The following is a 19,290-nucleotide window of genomic DNA, read 5'->3' as shown; positions in this document are numbered from 1 at the left end:
TGCGTAGCCTGTTAAGTAGGTATTAAGGCCTTATTCATACATCAGCTCTTAAAAGAGAGCAAGCTTTCAACAAGAGACACAAACACACTGACAGGTAGAAAGGCAATGCTGACTTGTTTTCTGTACCCTCATGAGCTTTCCTCCCTGAACAGCAGCACCTGTGCACCCACATTTATCTTTCCACCTAACTGCATTCACATTTTGACAATCTATGAAGATCTTGGTTACTTCCCCATATAAAATCCCAGGGTAAGCAGTACCTAACAGGACATGCATAGAGAGCAAACTCAGCAGCAGCAGGGCAAAAGCACCAAACAAAAGTACCAGAAAAGGCAAAAGGTGTTTCTAATCTGTTTAGTTTACCTGTCCACAGAAAAAAAGCCCCCCCCAGCAAGTGAGCACATCACTATATCTTTGGTTATTCTCTATTATTTTTTTTCCATTTTATCCTTACCTCATCCTCCCAACCTATTTTCAGTATATTTATCTGTCTCTCATCCACTTGCTTTATCTTGGTGATTTAATTGCTTGATTTTACAGTACCAAGAACAACAGGGCTTTCACAAGGCCTACTGGATCTTATCATACCAAATGATACCTAAGGGACCTATTATGAAAAAATGAGATAAATCTAACACCAATAAGCACCAACAAAGCAGTTAGCTAAAAACCAGTTTCTGAGTATTAAGTAACTCAAGAGCTGGTGCTGAATATACTTATGGTCAGCCATTCAAAACTGCAGCAAGGACAGAATACATTCTGCTAACTTCTTTCTGACAAAAAGCTTCCATAAACTCGCTTTAGGTAGGCACATCTGTATTATCTTACAAACAGAAATTCACTAACATTTCTCTGTGAATCCAGGCAATTTTGGCCTAAGTCTGCTAGCCAGTTAGCAAAGTAGGAGCTGAGCCAGAGCCACACAATCCATATAGTCAAGATCATTTCCACACTCAAATATCTTTACATTACTATCTGTAGTGGTGGGTGCAGTGTAACTGCTTTGTGGCCACAGAACAGCTCTTAAGTTTAGCAAACAGATCTGACAGGAACCTGTCTGCACTTCTATGACTAGTGGATTTTTTCCTAGCTGCAGGACTTAAAAATCTTTATCCTGTACACTGCTGTGTGATTCCCAGGAATATTCCTGAGGCATTCCTGTCTTGGTCAGTCTGAGCATGTTACAGGTTTTCAGCTTTCGACATAGCAAGCAGCTGCAACACCAAGCTCAACTGAATGCTTTGAAACACACCAGAATCCCTTTTAATTGGCACACCCCTAAAGAAATCCAACTACATAATTTAATTAATGATCTTAACTCTTACAGGTTTATAAAATACATCGCATACTGATTAATATTTTTTATTGAATGATATGTTTCTTCCAGACTAGGCCACATACATTAGTAAAGAATTTAAAAATCGTTTGTAAATTTAACTCATTAGCAATCATAAGAGGAAAGGAAAACCAACACAAATAAATAAATGGTCACACAGCAAGAAGTGCATGCTAGTGAACACCACTTTTCACTTTTGTTTAAGAAAGTCCTGAAGAAAACAGCATGCATATCCTTTCAATCGAATCAGTGTGCCATTTATTTATTGCCTAGAGTCCCTGTAGATATGAAGAATGCCTAGCTCTCTTATGGTGCTTTATGAAAATAATAAAACCTGAAAACAAATCAAGAATGAACCACTTAAAACTATCATTCGGATTGAACAGATGGGCTGTTAGTGAGGGTGCCAATTAAGTGGATTCCACAAGATACTCAAGTTCCAAAGCACAGAAAGGATCATTAAAAATTCTGCGTGAAGACTATTATTACTTTCAGTATTATGATACTCAGCTCTAAGAAAGCTAATGCTAAATTTTAGCAGAAATTAAGTGTCGATTTTGGACTTCAGGCTCTAAGAAATTATAAGAAAACTCTTATTTAAAAAATGTTGACATCCACTATGTAAGTGCTTGCAAGATCTTTTGTGGGTTTTGTTTGTAATTTTAATCACGGAGGTTCAGATAATTAGCAGCTAAATGAAAGTAAAAACATATCCAAAGTCTCCTAGGTTTATAGATGAAACACTGGAATTTAAACATATGATACTCTACTTGTCCACTTGTGTCTGCAGCCTGCTGGAAATGAGTTGCAAGAGATGTCTCATCTTGGAAAACTTCATTACACTCCAAACACTTTAGACTATGTCTACAGAGTTTCGATGGATCTTCATCTAGTGGCATAGCTGGGATGACAGGAGTACTTGATGGGGCCGATATTACTGTCCCAGTTAAGCCAGACTGTATCTTTGTTACAGTATGTGTGCCAACTCCCACAGGGCTTTGAAGCATAGATGTAGCAGTATTGCTTGAAGGAGATGCTATCATTTGATCTGCTGGGACTGGTTTTAAAATCAGGTGTGAACACTGCATTACAACTCCTTTTTCCTTGTGTCCACGAGCATGGGAAAGAAGACTGCACTTATTGTAGAAAACTAAATTTTTTGTACAATGATTACATGTCACTTCAATTCGCACACTCCTCCTGTCATAATGCTGGGTCAGGCTCTTCTCAAGAGCAAATGAGTCGCCACACTCCAAACACTTATAACCTCGTGTTGGTAATGTTATTCCGGCATTGGCAGGGGGACTAAGGTTTGGGATGTAAACTGGTACAGGATTGACGCTACTCAGCACCTTATTGAACGCTTCCACTACAGAACTTTGTAAAGATGACACCACTTGGACTCGAGACACTTTTTTAGAAGGCTGTGAGGCTGATGCAGAAATTATTGCCTGCTTTATTTGTTGCTGAGGTTTTGTTAGCACTTGGCGGAGTTCAGAGGTGGTTTGAGCACCTTGAGGCAGAAGATTAAGGTTGGCAAGATGGACTGTCTTTGGCACAAGTTTAGCACTGGCAAGGCTTGATGCTGGCACCACAACAGTCTGCTGCTGTATAGCGTTGGCAGCTTTTATAATGGCGCTACTGGCACTCTGCACTGAAGCAGCAGATATCACGGTGGCTTTCACTGTAGTATTGTTCGCAAGCTTCAAATTTATAACTTGTGAACCTGCTGTTTTAACTGCTGAAACAGGGAGAAAGGCAGTAGCCACAGGTTTGATAGTGACCTGTTTTGGTGCAAGTTCTGCAGATGCAACTGCATTGGTGACAACTGTGGACTGGAGAGGAGCTCTGGGAGGAGAGGAAAGAACAGCAGCTGAAGTTGGTGAGGACAGGAGAGAAGTCATGGAAGTTACCATAGAAGCAGTCTGCTCTGGCTTTTTACCAGAGTCCAAATCAACTTCTGGCAATACTCTAGTAACAGTTCTCTTGATCTCCCCAGAAGAAGTCTTGATGGTTTTTATGCGAACTTTAGGAATTGCTGGTGTTGACCCTGCAGGAGAAGATGGAGAACCCTTGCTACTGTTTTCACTTGATACGCTTCTGGGACTATCAGGTGGCTTGATAGATGGCTTTTTAGCACCATCAATGAGACTCTGAGATTCAGGCGATTTTTCAATAGCCCGAGGACTTTCACTCATGTCTTTTGGTAATGGAGAAGATTCTCCTGAATTAGACTGTAAATCTTTACTGGTATCTGTAGCTGCCTTTTTAGCACTCAGTGCTGCAATTGCAGCAATGCATGAAGAAAGCTTTGCTGATGACTTTGCTTTCGACTGTGAAATGCTGGCAAGATTTGTTTCACCTTTTTCAGTACTCAGTTTTCCATCAAGTACCCTGTTTTCAAGAAGCTTCTCAGAATTGTCCTTTAGCAATTTGTCCTCTGTTTTTCGAGCTTTAAAAGGCTCATAGACACTTAAATTCATGGAGTTTGTCTCTGCCTCTCGTTTAGCAACTTTATCTATGCTACTTGAAACTGGGATTCCAGATTTAATCAAGTTCTCTCCTCCAAGTGCCTTTAGTTTGTCATATTCCTGCTGAGATACAGATCCTGCCAAGACATTTGCTCTGAAATTTGCACGCATATCCTCTTTATCTGGGGGGTCATCCACCTCAATTTTTTCATCATCATCAAATTCTTCTGCACTTGATATTGGGCTAAACTGGTTGAAAGCCGAATCTTTCAGTGTAGTCTCAGAAGCTGACCCATCATCTTTAACTGACTTCCCTTCATCTTTACTGTAACTATCAAGAGCTGATGACGTTAGAAAGCCATTATGCAAGCCATTGCCTGTGGAATGGTGGCCATCCTTGTCCACTCCCTCCGAAGAATCAACAGTACGCACATTTTTCACAATGACACTCACACCAACATCAGATGATGATGGGGCATGAGAATCTTCATCTGTGTGAGCATTTTGTTTTATGTGGCTTTCATGGTCGTCATGTCCAGATTCAATAGCTGCTTTTGGATCTACCATGTCTGGTATGTCAAAGGCTGCAAGAAGGTCATCAAAATCTGGGGTCTTCATATCCCCCATGGTCATGTATTTGATTGTAAGCAAATCTGTAAAATAAGCAGAAAGTCATAATCTCAGTATTTTAAGCTCTAATAGCAGAGTCTTACACAAAGTAAGTGTATGTTCATATATGCCATGCAAGAAGGCGTTAATTTCACTTCTGAAATAGTATTTTCAGAAATTATTTGTTACAGAACAGTGTTCCAGTGCAAGTGTACAGTCAAATTATTACATCAAGAGCTACAGTAGTCCATCAGCTTCACAGGCTATAATGTAGTCATTTCATTTGAGGCACCAGTTTCTCTTCAGTGACTTTCTTCCTGTCCCACCTCCTACACTCCCCCACATACACTATGATTACAGGAAGATACCTAGACATTCAAGAAAATTACGTGAGGTACTTGCAATTCCTCTAAGTGTAGATTTTCCTTGACATTTGCATTAACCTGATAAGCCTTCCTGAAGACAGTAACAAATCTGTTTCTATTAACGGTTTAAAAACACTGCACTGTTCTCTGTAAATTGAATTGCTTTATAAGAATTACAGAGTAAGTGCCTCCCAATGTTTGCAATGCTTTTTTTCAGCAACTCTAATGAAGGATGTATCTCCACTACTCCTGACAGGTGTCTTACCTACTTTGAAGACCTCCTGTAACAAGAGATTCTACAACCTCCCATGTAATTTATTCCAGCCTGTTGTGGTTTAACGCCAGCTGGTAACTAACATGCAGCCGCTAGTCACTCACTCCCCCCAGGCCAACAGGATGGGGAGGAAAATCAGAAGGGAATGTAAAACTCAAGGGTTGAGATAAGAACAATTTAATAATTAAAATAAAAACAGTAACAGTAATAATGAAAACAACAGTTATAATGAAAAGGAGGGAGAAGGGGAGAGAAATGAAAACCAAATTGAAGGGAGAAAAATCCTAAGTGATACAGACTACAACTGCTCACACACCACCAGCTGACCGATGCCCAGCCAGTCCCCCAGCAGCGATCAACAGGCCCTGGCCCACTCCCCCCAGTTTATACACCCAGCACGGCATCCTATGGTACGGAATATCCCTTTGGCTGGTTTGGGTCAGTGTCCCCTCCCAATTTCTTGTGCCCGTCCAGCCTTCTCGTTGGCAGGGTCTGAGAGACTGAAAGGTCCTTGACTTAGTATAAACATTACTCAGCAACAACTAAAACTTCAGTGTGTTATCAACATTGTTCTCACCCAAATCCAAAACACAGCACTGCACCAGCTACCAAGAAGAAAATTAACTCTATCCCAGCTGAAACCAGGACACAGTCTATTACAGTTTTCACTGCTGTGTGTTTCCTACAGCATAATCTCAATCTTTGTTGATGCGATCCAAATGAATCACATGTGGTTCTATGCACCAATCCTCTTTGCAACAGCACTTTACTCCGAGACCATTATCTCCCTTCAAACTTCTCCTTTTTAGGCTAACCAGCACCAGAACTTAAGGGTTTTCTTTCCCCTCACAGATAACATTTTCCAGATCCTATTATTAATTGCCACTGGCCTCTATTGGTATTTTTTTTCCTTGCAATTCCCAAACCAAACAGGTAACTGACACTTACACAAATGCTGTGTAGAAAGAAAAGCTAACTTTGAGTATACTTCCTAGATTTAGATCCCACTATGACATTTGCCTCTTTTTCACAGACATTTCAATAGTAACATTGTGGTGTGCAGCAGAATCACTTGTAGAGATCTACAAAAATCCATTACAGAAAGATTTTTTTTCATTTTCTTTCATAATCATGCACAGGTATGATCTGAGTTGTTGAGACAAAGCTGTTTTTAATGTACTTTCATTGTTCAGTAATTACCAGGCCAAAGTTAGTATTCAACATGAAAAGATACTTAATCAAGTTAAGTGTTATTGTTAGAAAGTGCCCATTCAGGAAGCACCCATCTGTCCTCCTGCCTTTGTATCGCACTAAAAGACTGGAAAACATCCTTATTATATAGCTAACGGCCATCACAGAACAACGGTGTGGCTGACTGCAACAGTGCTCTCCAAGCTCCTCATATTAGCTGAGATAAGCAGGAAGCTACATGCCCCATGGCAGAAGCCTCTTGCCAACAGAGATGCATCCTACAGCTGCAGTAGATCTCCTCCTCCTCCTCTTAGCTCATTATCTTGAGCTTGATGAATTCAGCTTTAACAGTGCTAAGAAAAACTAGCAAGAATGTACACATTTAAATACCTATTTTTATGCATATCATTATCAACATGGGCAGCACTCTTAACTTTTTCTCAGAAAGATACAGTTTATTAAAATGGCATAATCCCTTTACTTGACAAAAATACATAAGATTTATGTATTCCATCTACACTGGGTACCTGGAAGTCATTATGGACTCCAAGAAAGGTAACTGAGGAAAATTTCTCAAGGATACTGGAACACACAGCAACATTTAATGTGATACACTCAAATAAATATATAAAGCTTTTGGGAATTGTTTACATGGTCCACTTAATAGTCTTGTTGTTTTGTCCAACTTATTAACTCCTTTTTGTTGCACCAAGTCCTTCTGCAGAGCTGAACTGAGCATGGGATTCTCTACAAAATATTAATATTCCGGTACAACTGATTAATTTACTCTCTTGATTAACTCATAATTCCTTTACTTAATGGATAATATAGAGTAGCCTACTCACAATTGTTATAATCTACTTACTTACTAGATATATACTTACGAGATATAAGAATGTTTCATAATTCTGGTTTTACTGTGTATTTGGGTTTTTTAAACCCATTTATCCAAAAACAAGTTTCTAGCCCTCATGCATTTAAAACTAGTAACTGGAATAAAATGAACATAAAGATTTAAGAAAACAGACTGGACAAATAACTAGTACCGCTCCACTCTCTTGCAGTATAGCCAGACTCGTGTTCAGCGCACGTGTCACACTTATGCACAGTGCTGTGGACCTTCAGTCTATCCTCTGCCTGAAGGATTTCAAGATCCTATGAAAGTGCCACAATTACAAAGGCAGTTACCTAATAAATACAAAAATACATGCACACATAATATCAAAACTACAAAGAAAATTCTTCTAAGAATTAAATAGAAAAGGTTCTAGAAACCAGAGCACACCAAATCCATGTAAAACCACAGAAACATGGTCTTACTGACACAGTTTTCCATGATTTGAGGTAATAATAACTTGCTCTCTGATTATACACCTGTCCATAGGTGTCTTTTTGCAGCTGTTATATACACTCAATAAGAACTAAAAAGTTTTCCTAGTCTAGAACTTCCTCTAATTACATATACTGGAGCTTAATTAACATTTAGCAATAGCAATGAATTTAGACACATTTGTTCTTTAGTGAGAAACTCAATTAGACTAATTCCAAAATGGGAAAATATGTCAAAATAATTCAGAGGTCTGTAGACCAAAGATCATAAATTTATCCACAGAGAACACACTGCATGAATTTGCAACTGTCTTTCAAGTCCATGCAGAAGGAACAACTCCCACGCTCCAACAGAGAATGGAATGGTTTCTTCTGCATTAGGGGTCCAGAATTACTGCTGCGCTTAAGAGATCTCTCCTGTTCTTCAAATTTTTAAAGCAATCTAAGTTAAACAAAAAGGGACAAAAGACATGGCCAATCTTGATAAACAAGTAAGTGAAGTTGTAACATGGACATATTATTAATCTCTTCCTCACTATTCCAGTATACCATTTTAAGATTCAGTATATAAACTTTGTTTCCACCACAACTATCAGGACTCTGATGCCACATTCCTCCCTTTTCTTTTTTTTCTCCAAAAACCTTTCAGTAACTGATTCTCTTAAGGATAAAACTCTGCCTTTCACCCAAGATCAAAATCAACCGACACCCTGGCTGCCAGACAAGCTGTTAGTCTATTCCTTCTCTGGGCCAACATGATGCCTGTAAATACTTTAGACCAGGAAACGAGGCAAGTTTCTGGTTCCCTAGGAAATCCCAATTTTCCAGGAACCAGAATTTCTTCAAGAACTGCTTTTAAAAGCTCAGTGTCTCCAAAGAGACACACAAAGCTGTAAAAACCAGCATCAGAGGGCTGCCATTAAGATGATCTTCAGAATCAAACTGAGAAACAGTCCACAAGCTATGTAATCAAGGTTACATTCCTCAGATTAAACAAATAAAAATGTATTTAAGGAAACAACCTGCAAGACCCCCGCCCCCAAAACTTCATCTAAAATAGACATCTTTTTCATTTTTAGTTTCTAAATATCAGAAACAAGATTCACCTCAGAACAGGGGACTGCTAACCTGAAGTAAGTATTATGAAGAACAATGGTCAGATGATACAATAGATGCCCTAAATTTGCGGATACTCATGCAAGGAGTCAGTTCTTAGATTTCCTGACTCTGTCCAAAGTACTATTTCATTTTCAGATGACATCTCCCTTCGTAACATTCCTTTTCCTTCTCATGGACTAGTTCTGTTCCCTGCTTCTCCACCTGGCTGCCTGTGGATGTTTACCAGCAGAACACCAGGAAAGGCCTATCACTTTCCTCCTACAATGTGCAACCTTCAGAGTGCTTGAATTACTTGAGAAAAGTTACTAAAGAAAACCAGTTTCTTCAAAAATTCAAGCATTACTTTGCTTACTGATTACTCAACAACAAAAGTAAGTAAAAAGGAAAAACTTCTGAATATGGCCAGTGCAAATTACACAGCTAGAATGCCATGGGGCAGTGAGGTGCAATGCTTCTGGGTTCTGCTTTTTTGATGGTGGGCAATAGGACTTCCTAGGAAGATACCACTGAATCTTAAAAACTTCAGACAACAGACTGAATATACTTACTTCATGATTTCCATTAATCTCTTTGGTGACAACATCCACCTCTATGTGTGCACCAATACCTTACTGAAATGTAAAGTGTGAATTAAGTTCTGGAGGATAAACAAAGATTGTTTTGTTTGTGTTTACACTTTGTTCAAAGTGTGTGTGCATGACTTCCTATGTCCTTTCTTTGGAAACACATCTCTTTAAGTAAGTGCTTCCTAGGAACAGCACAAAAAACTGGCACAGGTTTTAGCCAAAGGAAGATAATTCCTTGACTGTTCTGCTGTCTTACTTTTCTCAGTTAGCCTTATATCCCAGTTCATCTGCTAACACATTCCAGTGAAGCACTCACTTGGGTAGTTACATCAAAACAAGAACCAGTCCACAAGAACTCTCTACTGACAGTGGAAGAAGCAAGCAGGACAAGCATTTGATACTACACCTGTGAGAAATAGTTAAATTCTTGTAAACCTTTTGGGGTCTTCATATCCTGGCTGTTAAGATGGAAAGCCTGAGCATGTATTCAAAGATTTTAAAAGGCTGATCTCCAGAGAAAGGGGAAAATGTCTGCAAGATGTAGTGCATCCAGGAACTTCTGCTGTGTTACCAAGAATTCCAGAGACCATTTTGAAATACTGCTTTCTTACAGCAACTATTTGTGCAGATCTGAGGATCCTGCTCAAATATGCAATGACATAAATATCAACCAAAGAAATACCAGAACTTCGAAGTAAATAGCTGCTTCTGAATGATTAATGAAGACAGTTTTCTTCTCTTACATGGAAATTTTGTCACTCCTCCTCTAGCCCTGCATCTATACCCATTCCAGGTGGAGGGACTCCAGCCGTATGAAGAAAAACAAACAAACCTACCCTTCGATGGACTCTGCCAAGGTGGGAGGAAAGCAGAGAAACACACAGAATAAAACATTTTTTCTTACTTTCCAAGTATGACTTATCTTATAGCTTGGGCTTTTGGACAGCTGCAGATGGGTCACAGTATTCTCCACAAGAAAGACGAAGCTGCCTATACACTGCTGCTGAAATTAGAAGGTACTTTTTGGTGTAAAGCTAAGCAATCCTAAACAGTCAAACCAGACTCATTTTGGGGAAGTTTAACAGCCCTAATGAAGAAAACAGAATCATCTAGAAGCTCCCAGACAGCTCATGCCTCCAAACTGCTCAGATCTCTGATTTTTGTCTGTCAGGTACACGAACAAGTTCAAGGTTTCCAGGCCTAGCAATAAAAAATAACCCTCCTCCCTTTCCAATACTTTTACAATTAATATTCTCTAAGTATGAAAGCTTCTAACTATCGTTTCTGGATCACAAGCATGGTCTTACACGCTCAATTTTTATTCCTGTATTTCATTGTAAACCTTTAAAGAACCGACCAACTTTTCCTCCTTGACACTCACCCTCCTGCTCACCCAAATCTTCATTGCTCAACCACAAATCTACTGACTGCAATTTCTTCGACTGTCTGTACTAGTCCTGTCTTTTCTACTGCACAGAATTAAATTCCTACCCTTTGCCTTGAAATCCCCCACAACTATCTATACTTACAATACAGAACTCCATGCTTCTGTTCAAACAACTGCTCAACTCAAGCTTCCCTTGGCAGCAAGTCTGCTTATTATTTAATGAAATAGGAAGCCTCCCAATTTTAATTTTCATCTACAGGAATTCATATTCCTGTGACTACATTTCCTTTACCTTCCCTAAACTCTTACTACAGTTTTTACCTCCACTTGTACTACGTACAGTTGTGGACTGTTCACTCCTCAGGGCAGAGACCTTTTCTCTTGTATGTTCTTAAAGACATCAGCATTCTTTTCAGTACTGTGAAAACAAAAGCACTGAGACACCGCTTTTCAGAGTCTAGCACACGGTACTGTCTTAATTCTGGAAGAGTACTTCTGGGACAACCACATACAACAATTATTCTGTTATGGTTAAGACTGGTATAAATTCCTAGTTAGACACACTATTCCAGAATAAAATTCTGATAATCTGGTGTAATTACCCCACTTCCAAATATGAGTAATGATGCCTAAATAACATCAAACTCATTCTGTCATTGTGGAATAAAATGCCTACCCAGGGAGCATACCAGCCTAAAAGTTTTGGGGTTTTCTCCCCCCACCTTTTTTTTTTAGTTCCTGTATTGTTACACCAAGAAATTTCATCTGGTAGATAAGACTTAAGTCATTTGATCAGAATTACAGTAATATATAACCTAACATTAGGGAAATAGCTGCCTAACACACAGATTAAGAGCAGTTCATCAGTTATTCAACATATATTAGTAATTATGACTAACACTTCTGATTATTTACTTTGAAAGCTATGTATCTGAAAAACAAAGGCAGTATGCCAATTCAACCACCAAACCTCCTTCAGGAAATCAGAACCACATCGCAAATCACGGCTTGGTGTGGTCTGAAATACTCAGCAGGCAAGCAGGATATGCATGAGGCCACTTTAACCACAGTCAGCAACGCCTACCATAGTCACATATAACAGAGGTTCCTTTTTGCTTATCAAAGCTTCCATGACTTGTTATTGTTGCAAAAAAATAACCCTCAGGCAGATTCCTGTTTCCAGAAATAATAGAAAATCCTTTCATAATAGGCACATTTTGAATTATTAGGATCAAGGTCTCATTTACCTTCCGTAGTACCAATAAGGTTATGCCAGTCCTGATGTAAACATCTTTGTGAAATATGGGGCAGTTTACAGTTAAAATTTACACCAAGCAATCTGTTATTTCAACATTAAGCACTATATCTATCTGCCTTTAAAGAAAAAAGGAAAAAAAAGAAGGAAGGAGGGGGGAGGGAGGAAGGGAGGAAGGGAAAAAAGAATATTCCAATTTGTCTCCATGCCCAAGCCTCAATGAGTAAGAGAAATCTGAAATTGCACTTCTGGTTTTCTAAAAGGACATTCTACCAATTTTCTTCTTCCCTCCTCCCCCTCAAAAAAGCTTTGGAAGGTAAGTATTAGCCCAGTATTTCAAGTATTAAAATTTTTAGGATTTTTTTTTTCTAACATGTGTGGACAGTTTCAGAAGAATTTCATGATTTATTCTTTACTAGCCCAAACAAGGTTTCAACAGGCATTTCACAGAGTCTCAGAACAGCTGAGGTTGAAAGGGAGCTCTGGAACTCCACCTTCTCTGCTCAAAGCCAGGTCAGCTACAGCAGGACACTGTCCAGTCAGGTTTTGAGTATTTCCAAAGATGGAGACCCCAGAACCTCTCTCAAGACAACAGGTTCCAGCATTTCACCACCTCACAGTAAAAAAAAATATTTAAACTGTTAATCAGCATTCAGACCTACCCACATTCACTTGCCTTTCCACCCACTTGTGACAATATCCGAGTTCATGTCCAGAGTCCACCATCAAATGGAAGCAAGCTGTGACAGATCATCACATCACTGCTCAGATGCTGCTGATGCAGAGCACAACACCAGCCCATGCCATGGCCAAATAGAACATTTTGGAACTGGGGCAGGGTAAGAAGGTACACAAAGCTCAGCTAGTGGCTGTGATTTATGAGGCTGTCTCTGCGGCCTGTTTCCACAGCAGACGGTACCAGCTGACATTTGACTTTGATCTACTGTCATGTGAGCTGTACATTTAAGATGCTGTAAACAAATCTGGATGCTGTAAGGAGGAAATAAACCTGAATGCCAATCTTTCTCAACTATTAATCCAAAATATTGTTCCGTGCTATGCACAAAGACAGTATTATTTCAGAGTAATTGCTAAAATATTTACTAACAATAAAAAATTATTTAACAAACCCATTCCTCCATGCATTCTATCTAGTTCTAGAATACCACAGAAGCCTGTTAATCCACACATTGGCTGCCTGAGTTTTAAACCAGCAAACGCTGAAAACAAGCAATAAAACTACCACAGCCAATGCATTATCAAGTGTATTCTGTCAACTGAATAAAACCACAGTTTTTTTCAGTTCAGGAGTGTCTTCCATACAAATTTTGGTGGTTCGAAGTCACATACATCACGAAAGAAAGCAATGGTAGCAAATTACATTTGGGATGGCCGAAGATGGAAGTCATGGGAAAAAAATCACAAAGCTATTATTGAATAGCACTTGCCTGTTGTTCATGGTGTATTGCTATAACCTGGCATACAGACCTAGAGTGCAGGTGTGTGCACACTGTCTTTTCCCAGTACACAAAATAATTTGGGAGTCCCCAGAGGTCACAAGGGTTATACTTATCTCTGCACACAGAATGCCAATGCCGCTGCAGCCAGACTAAAGTTTGAGTGTTTTTGTTGCCTTGTTTGCTGTTAATTCATATAAGCAAAACTTTTTCCAATGTTTCCAACGTTTGCCCACGGATTCAGGTTTAGAGCCTTAGGAATACAAAATCTCTGCAGAGGAGTCTCTTACTCAGTCTTTAAGGTGAGGTATGGCAAAGTGCTATTCTGTGCTTATCACGCAGCTGAGTTTTGCAATTATGGATCACCAAGCCATGTCAAATCAACAAGCAAGATACCCCCAGAAGACCCCCAAGTTGTTTTACAACTATAAGCATGTTACCACCGCTTTCAAAACATATCCATCCCTATAACTGATTATAAAAGAGCGGGTAATTGTCTCTGTCCTCTTTTCTATTATATCCAGCATCTGATTATGGATCCTGTTAAAAGATGAGCCCCTTTCCCCTGCAATGACATAATTAAGTAAAGACAGTTCTTGAGAATTTCTGTTTGTTTTCTTCAAATTCCCACAGGTTTTTTTTTGACAGCCTTCTACTTCTACAGTAAAAGAATTACTTGTAGTTTACAACTCCTTAGAAGCCTCATCCTGCAGTCTAACTCCTCCATTTTGTAGCTTTTTTTTTTTTTTTTTGGCAAAATGGGTATCTCAAGTTCTCTTTGCGTAGGAGAAAACAGGAAGGGAGAGGAGTAATCTTCTGAAGTCTGCTGATTTCCTCTTCTCACACCACCACTGAACTACCTCTTGCACAGTTTCAAGAGAACCGTGTGCAACTGGTTCCAAGTTCACTGTTACCAGCCTTTGGCTGGCAAAAAGAACTGGGATTTTCCAACACGAGTAAGTTATCTCCTCTCCCACACCATAAGGAGCAGAACAGATCATCACTATCTACAGCTGGCCAAATGAAAACTACCTATATTTATCAAGAGATCCAATTAAGGTTTTGGACCTAGCAGCTTCCCAAATTTCTCCTAAAATGGAGATAAATTCATGAAGAGCAGGTAAATCCCTATACCATTCTTTCTGCTCTCTACTTAAAAATGAATTATGAAAATGGCTTAATTTTGTACTTCTGGATGTAAAATGGGCTCGAACAGTAATGTGTGAATAATTCAGATGTACAACTATAATGAACAGAATTCTGAGATTCCCAATTTAATGCAAATTTGAATCACATTCTAAATGGCACTTGCTTCCTGCCTATTTCCTTTAATGCACTTTTTTTTTTTAAAGTGGATAGCAGTTCTTGTGCAAAAACAGTGTGAAGCAGCTGCAGACAGTCTTGATAAGAGCACTCGAAGTCAGGCAGGGCCCACCTGTGCAACACTAGCAACAAACAGACCCTAAAACATAAGGATCAAGGTTTTTTTGGCCTTTGTTTTTGTGGTTTTTTTAACCATACATCCCCAGAAATCTGTATGCATAATTATATTTTAACACACATTCATACTTCTAAGAAAACCAAAGTTAGTTAACTCATTCAAAAGAGGCTTGATAAATCATTACCCTTCCTCTCAAGATCAAATACCTGAAACAAGCCTCAATGCAAAATGAGATCACAATTGCTGATACAGAGGACCAACCCCCCAGCATTAAGCAGCATTTTCTGCTGGAAAGCTGGCCTACATGCAAAATCAAAATTTCCTGGTGAAGAGCATTTATACATATTATTAGACTAAAACAATAAAACTCATCAAGAACACTGCCGACTCCAGCATCTAGTCAGGTTTCTTATCTTACAGTCTATAAAAATCCCTGCAAATTCAACACCTCCTTTGCTAAAAATAAAAATCCATAGTACAGCTCATGTTCAAAAATTCAAACAGAACACATACATTGAGTTTTGTGACAATTCAAGAACTTACAATTTTAAATCTGCTCACTATTCTGGCAGAAAAAGAAAAAAAATCTAAAAGGTGCTCTCATATAACATATGAATTTTAGCTGACACTTGGAAAAGAACATGCATCATCATCATCAGCAGCAATAGATACTATTCCTATATTCCTATCCGTGTAATAATAATTCATGTTTGCAAGCATAATTTTGCTACAGATGTCTATAGTCAAATATAGAACCTCTGAAGCCAAATCATGAAAGATATGAACAGAAATCAACACAGCGATCAGTTAGGCATTTTGCTCCACCAAGCAAGCTATTTACTGCCCTATCAATCTGAGAAACAACACATTGTAGCTGCATTAAAACCCACAAAACCGTAATTTCAGGCTAAACATTAGCATGCTATTTTCACTTTTCTACAATTAATATCTAAATACCTTATGTAATCTACTGCAGTCAGAAATAAGAAGGTTCCCTTGTACTGTCACTCTCTGATGCAGGCACCCTGCCTATCATCATCAGCCACCATACAACTTACCCACTGTCCACAAGCTCTCAAGGCTTTTAAGACTGTCTACTTTATTCTGCTAAGCACAGAGGAAAAGACCCTCATTTCACACTACAACAGGTCATTTTCAATGTTTTGCCTCCATATTTATCTTGATTGAGACTACCAAACGAGCTAACACAGCCAGGTTTGGTCAGATGTTTTTTAAAAAATCATACTGGTTAAGATTCTAGAGTTGCTGATGTCCTGTTATAGGAAGTAACAGTTCTAGCAAAAGAATCCCCAGGGCAAAATGTTTAGTGTTCCAATGTGTAAGCTCTAACAGCCTTTGTTCTTCCCTTTGCTATATTCATTACTGCTTTCTTCTCTCTCCCCCTCTTCATCTCTCTGAATCCTTCAGCTTTCACTAAAAGATACCAATGCCAGCTCAAATCTAAGTACACATTTCTTTTTTAGATGAGAAGGGGAAAAAAATATCTTATCCATTATCCATTGCTTTGAGTTAAAAGTAGTCATCTCTCAAAAGCTGATGCACTGCCCATCCGGTTTCCTATTCTTATTTCATTACTGCACAATATTATAATTCATGCCACTAATAACCCACTGGAGCTCCATCAAACCTTTAAAATACATCTTTCCACTTGACTGCTGCAAAATTCTCCCTGGGTTACAACAGTTTAAGAAACACCATCCATACTACTTATTTTGTATGGTGGTTTGGTTTGTTTTTTTTTTTTCCTGTGTAGGCTATATTAAGTACATGTTTAACACTGACGACCTTAATTCAGAAGTACGTATCGGCTTGCTCAGATATGGCCAAACAAGCACCCTTTGAATAATTAGACAGCAAATTCTGAATGTGTAATGCTGTAATACAACACAGAACAGTTCACTGCCATGTGGTCCATGATTTATGATTGTCACTCAGAGGCCTATCCTGTACCACTACATTGTGAAAAAAAAGGTATACCTGGATGTATATTTCAGTGAAAATACTGTATTTAGCCAAGATATCAGTAAGTCTTTACAAATAATAGCTTTAATCCTATTAAAACTGGAGGACATTAATAGCATTCCTTTACTAACACTCACAAACAATTGTCTCCTTACTGATGTGCAAAGTGTGCAATCTGGAGGCAGATTTACTTTTCACCCGCATGTACCTTCATGCTATTGTTAAGATTCATATCCAAAACACACATCTCACCTTGTGAACCTTGACCTTTGAAAGATATTTTTTTTTAGCCAATGCTTAGTTACTGCCACAGATGCATTACCTCTGCAAATATGAAAGGGTTAAAGGCAGCCCCAATCAATAGGCCTACAAGAAGAGAGAGAGAGAAGAAAAAAAAAGGGGGAGGGGGGGCAACGAGTATGCCTTACAGCATCTTTGCAATGCTTTTACGCACAATTCTACAACAACATTGTTTCCTTTTGGCCTTACAGAAAGGCACAGCATACCCCCCCCCCCTTAATATCTCCTAAAGAAGAAAGCCACAAGACAGTACCCTGTAAATAAAACAGCATGCAAAGCAGCATTCTTCAGTCACAAGCATAACTACAATTACAAATCATTCAGTCAATTTTATTTAGTTTAGTTTTAAAATAGACTGCATAGCCAGTGTCCCACCCTTGCAAAGCAAAAATATTTTAATAAGGGTCATAAATCTCAGCTCTTGCCCATTCCTTAAGCATAAAAAGGCATGAAAAGCCAAAGTAATCTCAGTTACTGCAAATATGTACATTTATATACAGAATCCTTTATGACTATATTAGCCACATACCAGTGCTGTGTGTCTAAAGTGTGCATTCACATACTGTTTTGGGATGGTATCTTTCTGCAAGCTCCTCTGCTTTTGGCTGCCATGAAGGGAGGAAGCTATCCCACTGTAGTAGCTCAGTGACTGCATTGTGTTCAGGAGCTGATCTGCCTCAAACCAGTTCCAGCCGGTTCTGGTCACCCTACATAAAAAGCTATGGCAACCCTCGCTGAGTTGCCAACAAGTCACTGAAAATCGCTGGGGCTCTTTTTTCTGTGGTTGCGGGGACGGCCACAGCCCTGTCCCCCTGCTCCCCTGGTGCCCGGCCCACACAGCCCCCTTGCTCCCCAGTGCCGCCCACGCGCTCCCTTCCTCTCCTCCCCCACTTACCTCCCACAACCTGGCTGAAAGCTGTGAGTGTGTGCGTGCCTGTCTGTAGCTAACAAAGAGACCGCAATAAAAATCCTCACAGGATCTCTCTTGCAGCACCAGGCAGGCTCGGCCACAGCACTGGGAGACAGGCTGCTAACCAAGGGCTGCTCCCCACAGCGTACAGGGTGGCCGCGGCTCAGTGTCACATCTGCCCCCTCATGCCCACGGCCGTGGGGTGGCTGAGCAGAGGCTTCTCCCACCCGCCCTCCCCACGCCTCGCTGCACCTGGGGCTGCTCGGGTGGCATTTTCTCTCCTCTGCACGGCGTTACCACAAAGATTACCCATGCACTTCCCTCCCCTCAAGAAATCCATTTCCGCAGCAGCGAGATGCCTGCAAAATAGTTCCCTTGCCCCCTCCTCGGAGCACCGAGTTGGCTGCTGAGCTCCAGTTTTTTTTCTTTCTCTTTAATTTTGCTACTCAACTATCCTTGAGGCACTGAAAAGAAGAAAGCTGCAGACCCATGCCTGACCAGCCCCCCCTGCCTCTCACACCCGCTGCTGAGGGGGGAGGCCAGGACATGCTCTGCACAGCCTGCTCGGCTCCAACCCTGCAAAGATGGCTGCTGGCTGCAGCCGCTTGCTCGGCCCCACACCTCTCTCTGGGGCGATTCCTGAGCAAGGTCACGACTCCCTGGCAATGTCCAAGTCCCTCGAGAGCAGGGGTCCGCGCCCACCTGCGCCATGGCAGCTCTGCTCCTAGCCCGCTCCCCCTCCTTCTTCTCTGCCACCCAGGGCCTTTCTCCTGCGTGGCTGCCCAGTCACCCCAAACCGAGACATCGTTCGCCCCGCTCTTTTTTGGCTACTCACCCTCACACTGGCACAACCAGTAACTACCTCCGCCTACGCGCCAAGCCCCATCCTCTCCAGGATCAGCCGTGAGATGGCTCTTCTGCAAGGCTTTCCTCCAAGCCAGCTGCCAGCTAGGCTACACCAGCCAGCCCCTCTGCTCTCCGGGCTGCACCTGTAACTGTTAGCAGAGGTCTCGGGCACAACCCTTCACCCCCCTTCCCCTGTGGAGAGAGCTGAGATCTGGCACTTTCTCCATATCCCTCATCCCCACCCCATTCTCGGGAAAAGGACCATTCCGCTGCCTCAGCCACGTCTTCTCCGCACAGGCAGCTGAGGCCGGCCCTCCCTCAGCCCCTCAGCCCGGGTGGGCTGCTCCCGCCTCTGCGGGCCGCCGTGGCCGCGGGCACCTCGCTGACGGACCGCGGCCCCCTCCCCTCAGCGCGGCGCCCGCGCCGCCCCCGCCGGGCCCACCAGCCCCGC

General features: G+C 40.8%; 1 protein-coding gene across 7 annotated transcripts in view; it reads right to left on the bottom strand.

Moving 5' to 3' along the window:
* Window positions 1–19,290, bottom strand: part of ZNF532 (zinc finger protein 532) — a 51,842-nt gene that overhangs the window by 32,003 nt on the left and 549 nt on the right. For 2 of the 7 annotated variants that reach the window (XM_040579363.1, XM_040579360.1), the window contains exons 2-3: window positions 18,829–18,988; window positions 2,107–4,460 (exon numbers count right to left, since the gene is read on the bottom strand). In XM_040579363.1, the coding sequence (XP_040435297.1) occupies window positions 2,107–4,440 (2,334 nt within the window). In that variant the 5' untranslated portion in view covers window positions 4,441–4,460; window positions 18,829–18,988. Of the gene's footprint in view, window positions 1–2,106; window positions 4,461–17,035; window positions 17,150–17,612; window positions 17,818–18,828; window positions 19,275–19,290 lie in introns of those variants that run through there. The other 5 variants (XM_040579364.1, XM_040579365.1, XM_040579361.1 and 2 more) reach the window with 5 other exon arrangements.

The sequence above is a fragment of the Falco naumanni genome, chromosome Z (genome assembly GCF_017639655.2).
Source record: "Falco naumanni isolate bFalNau1 chromosome Z, bFalNau1.pat, whole genome shotgun sequence".
NCBI classification, from domain to species: Eukaryota; Metazoa; Chordata; class Aves; order Falconiformes; family Falconidae; genus Falco; species Falco naumanni.
This window is presented reverse-complemented; position numbering and strand designations above follow the sequence as displayed.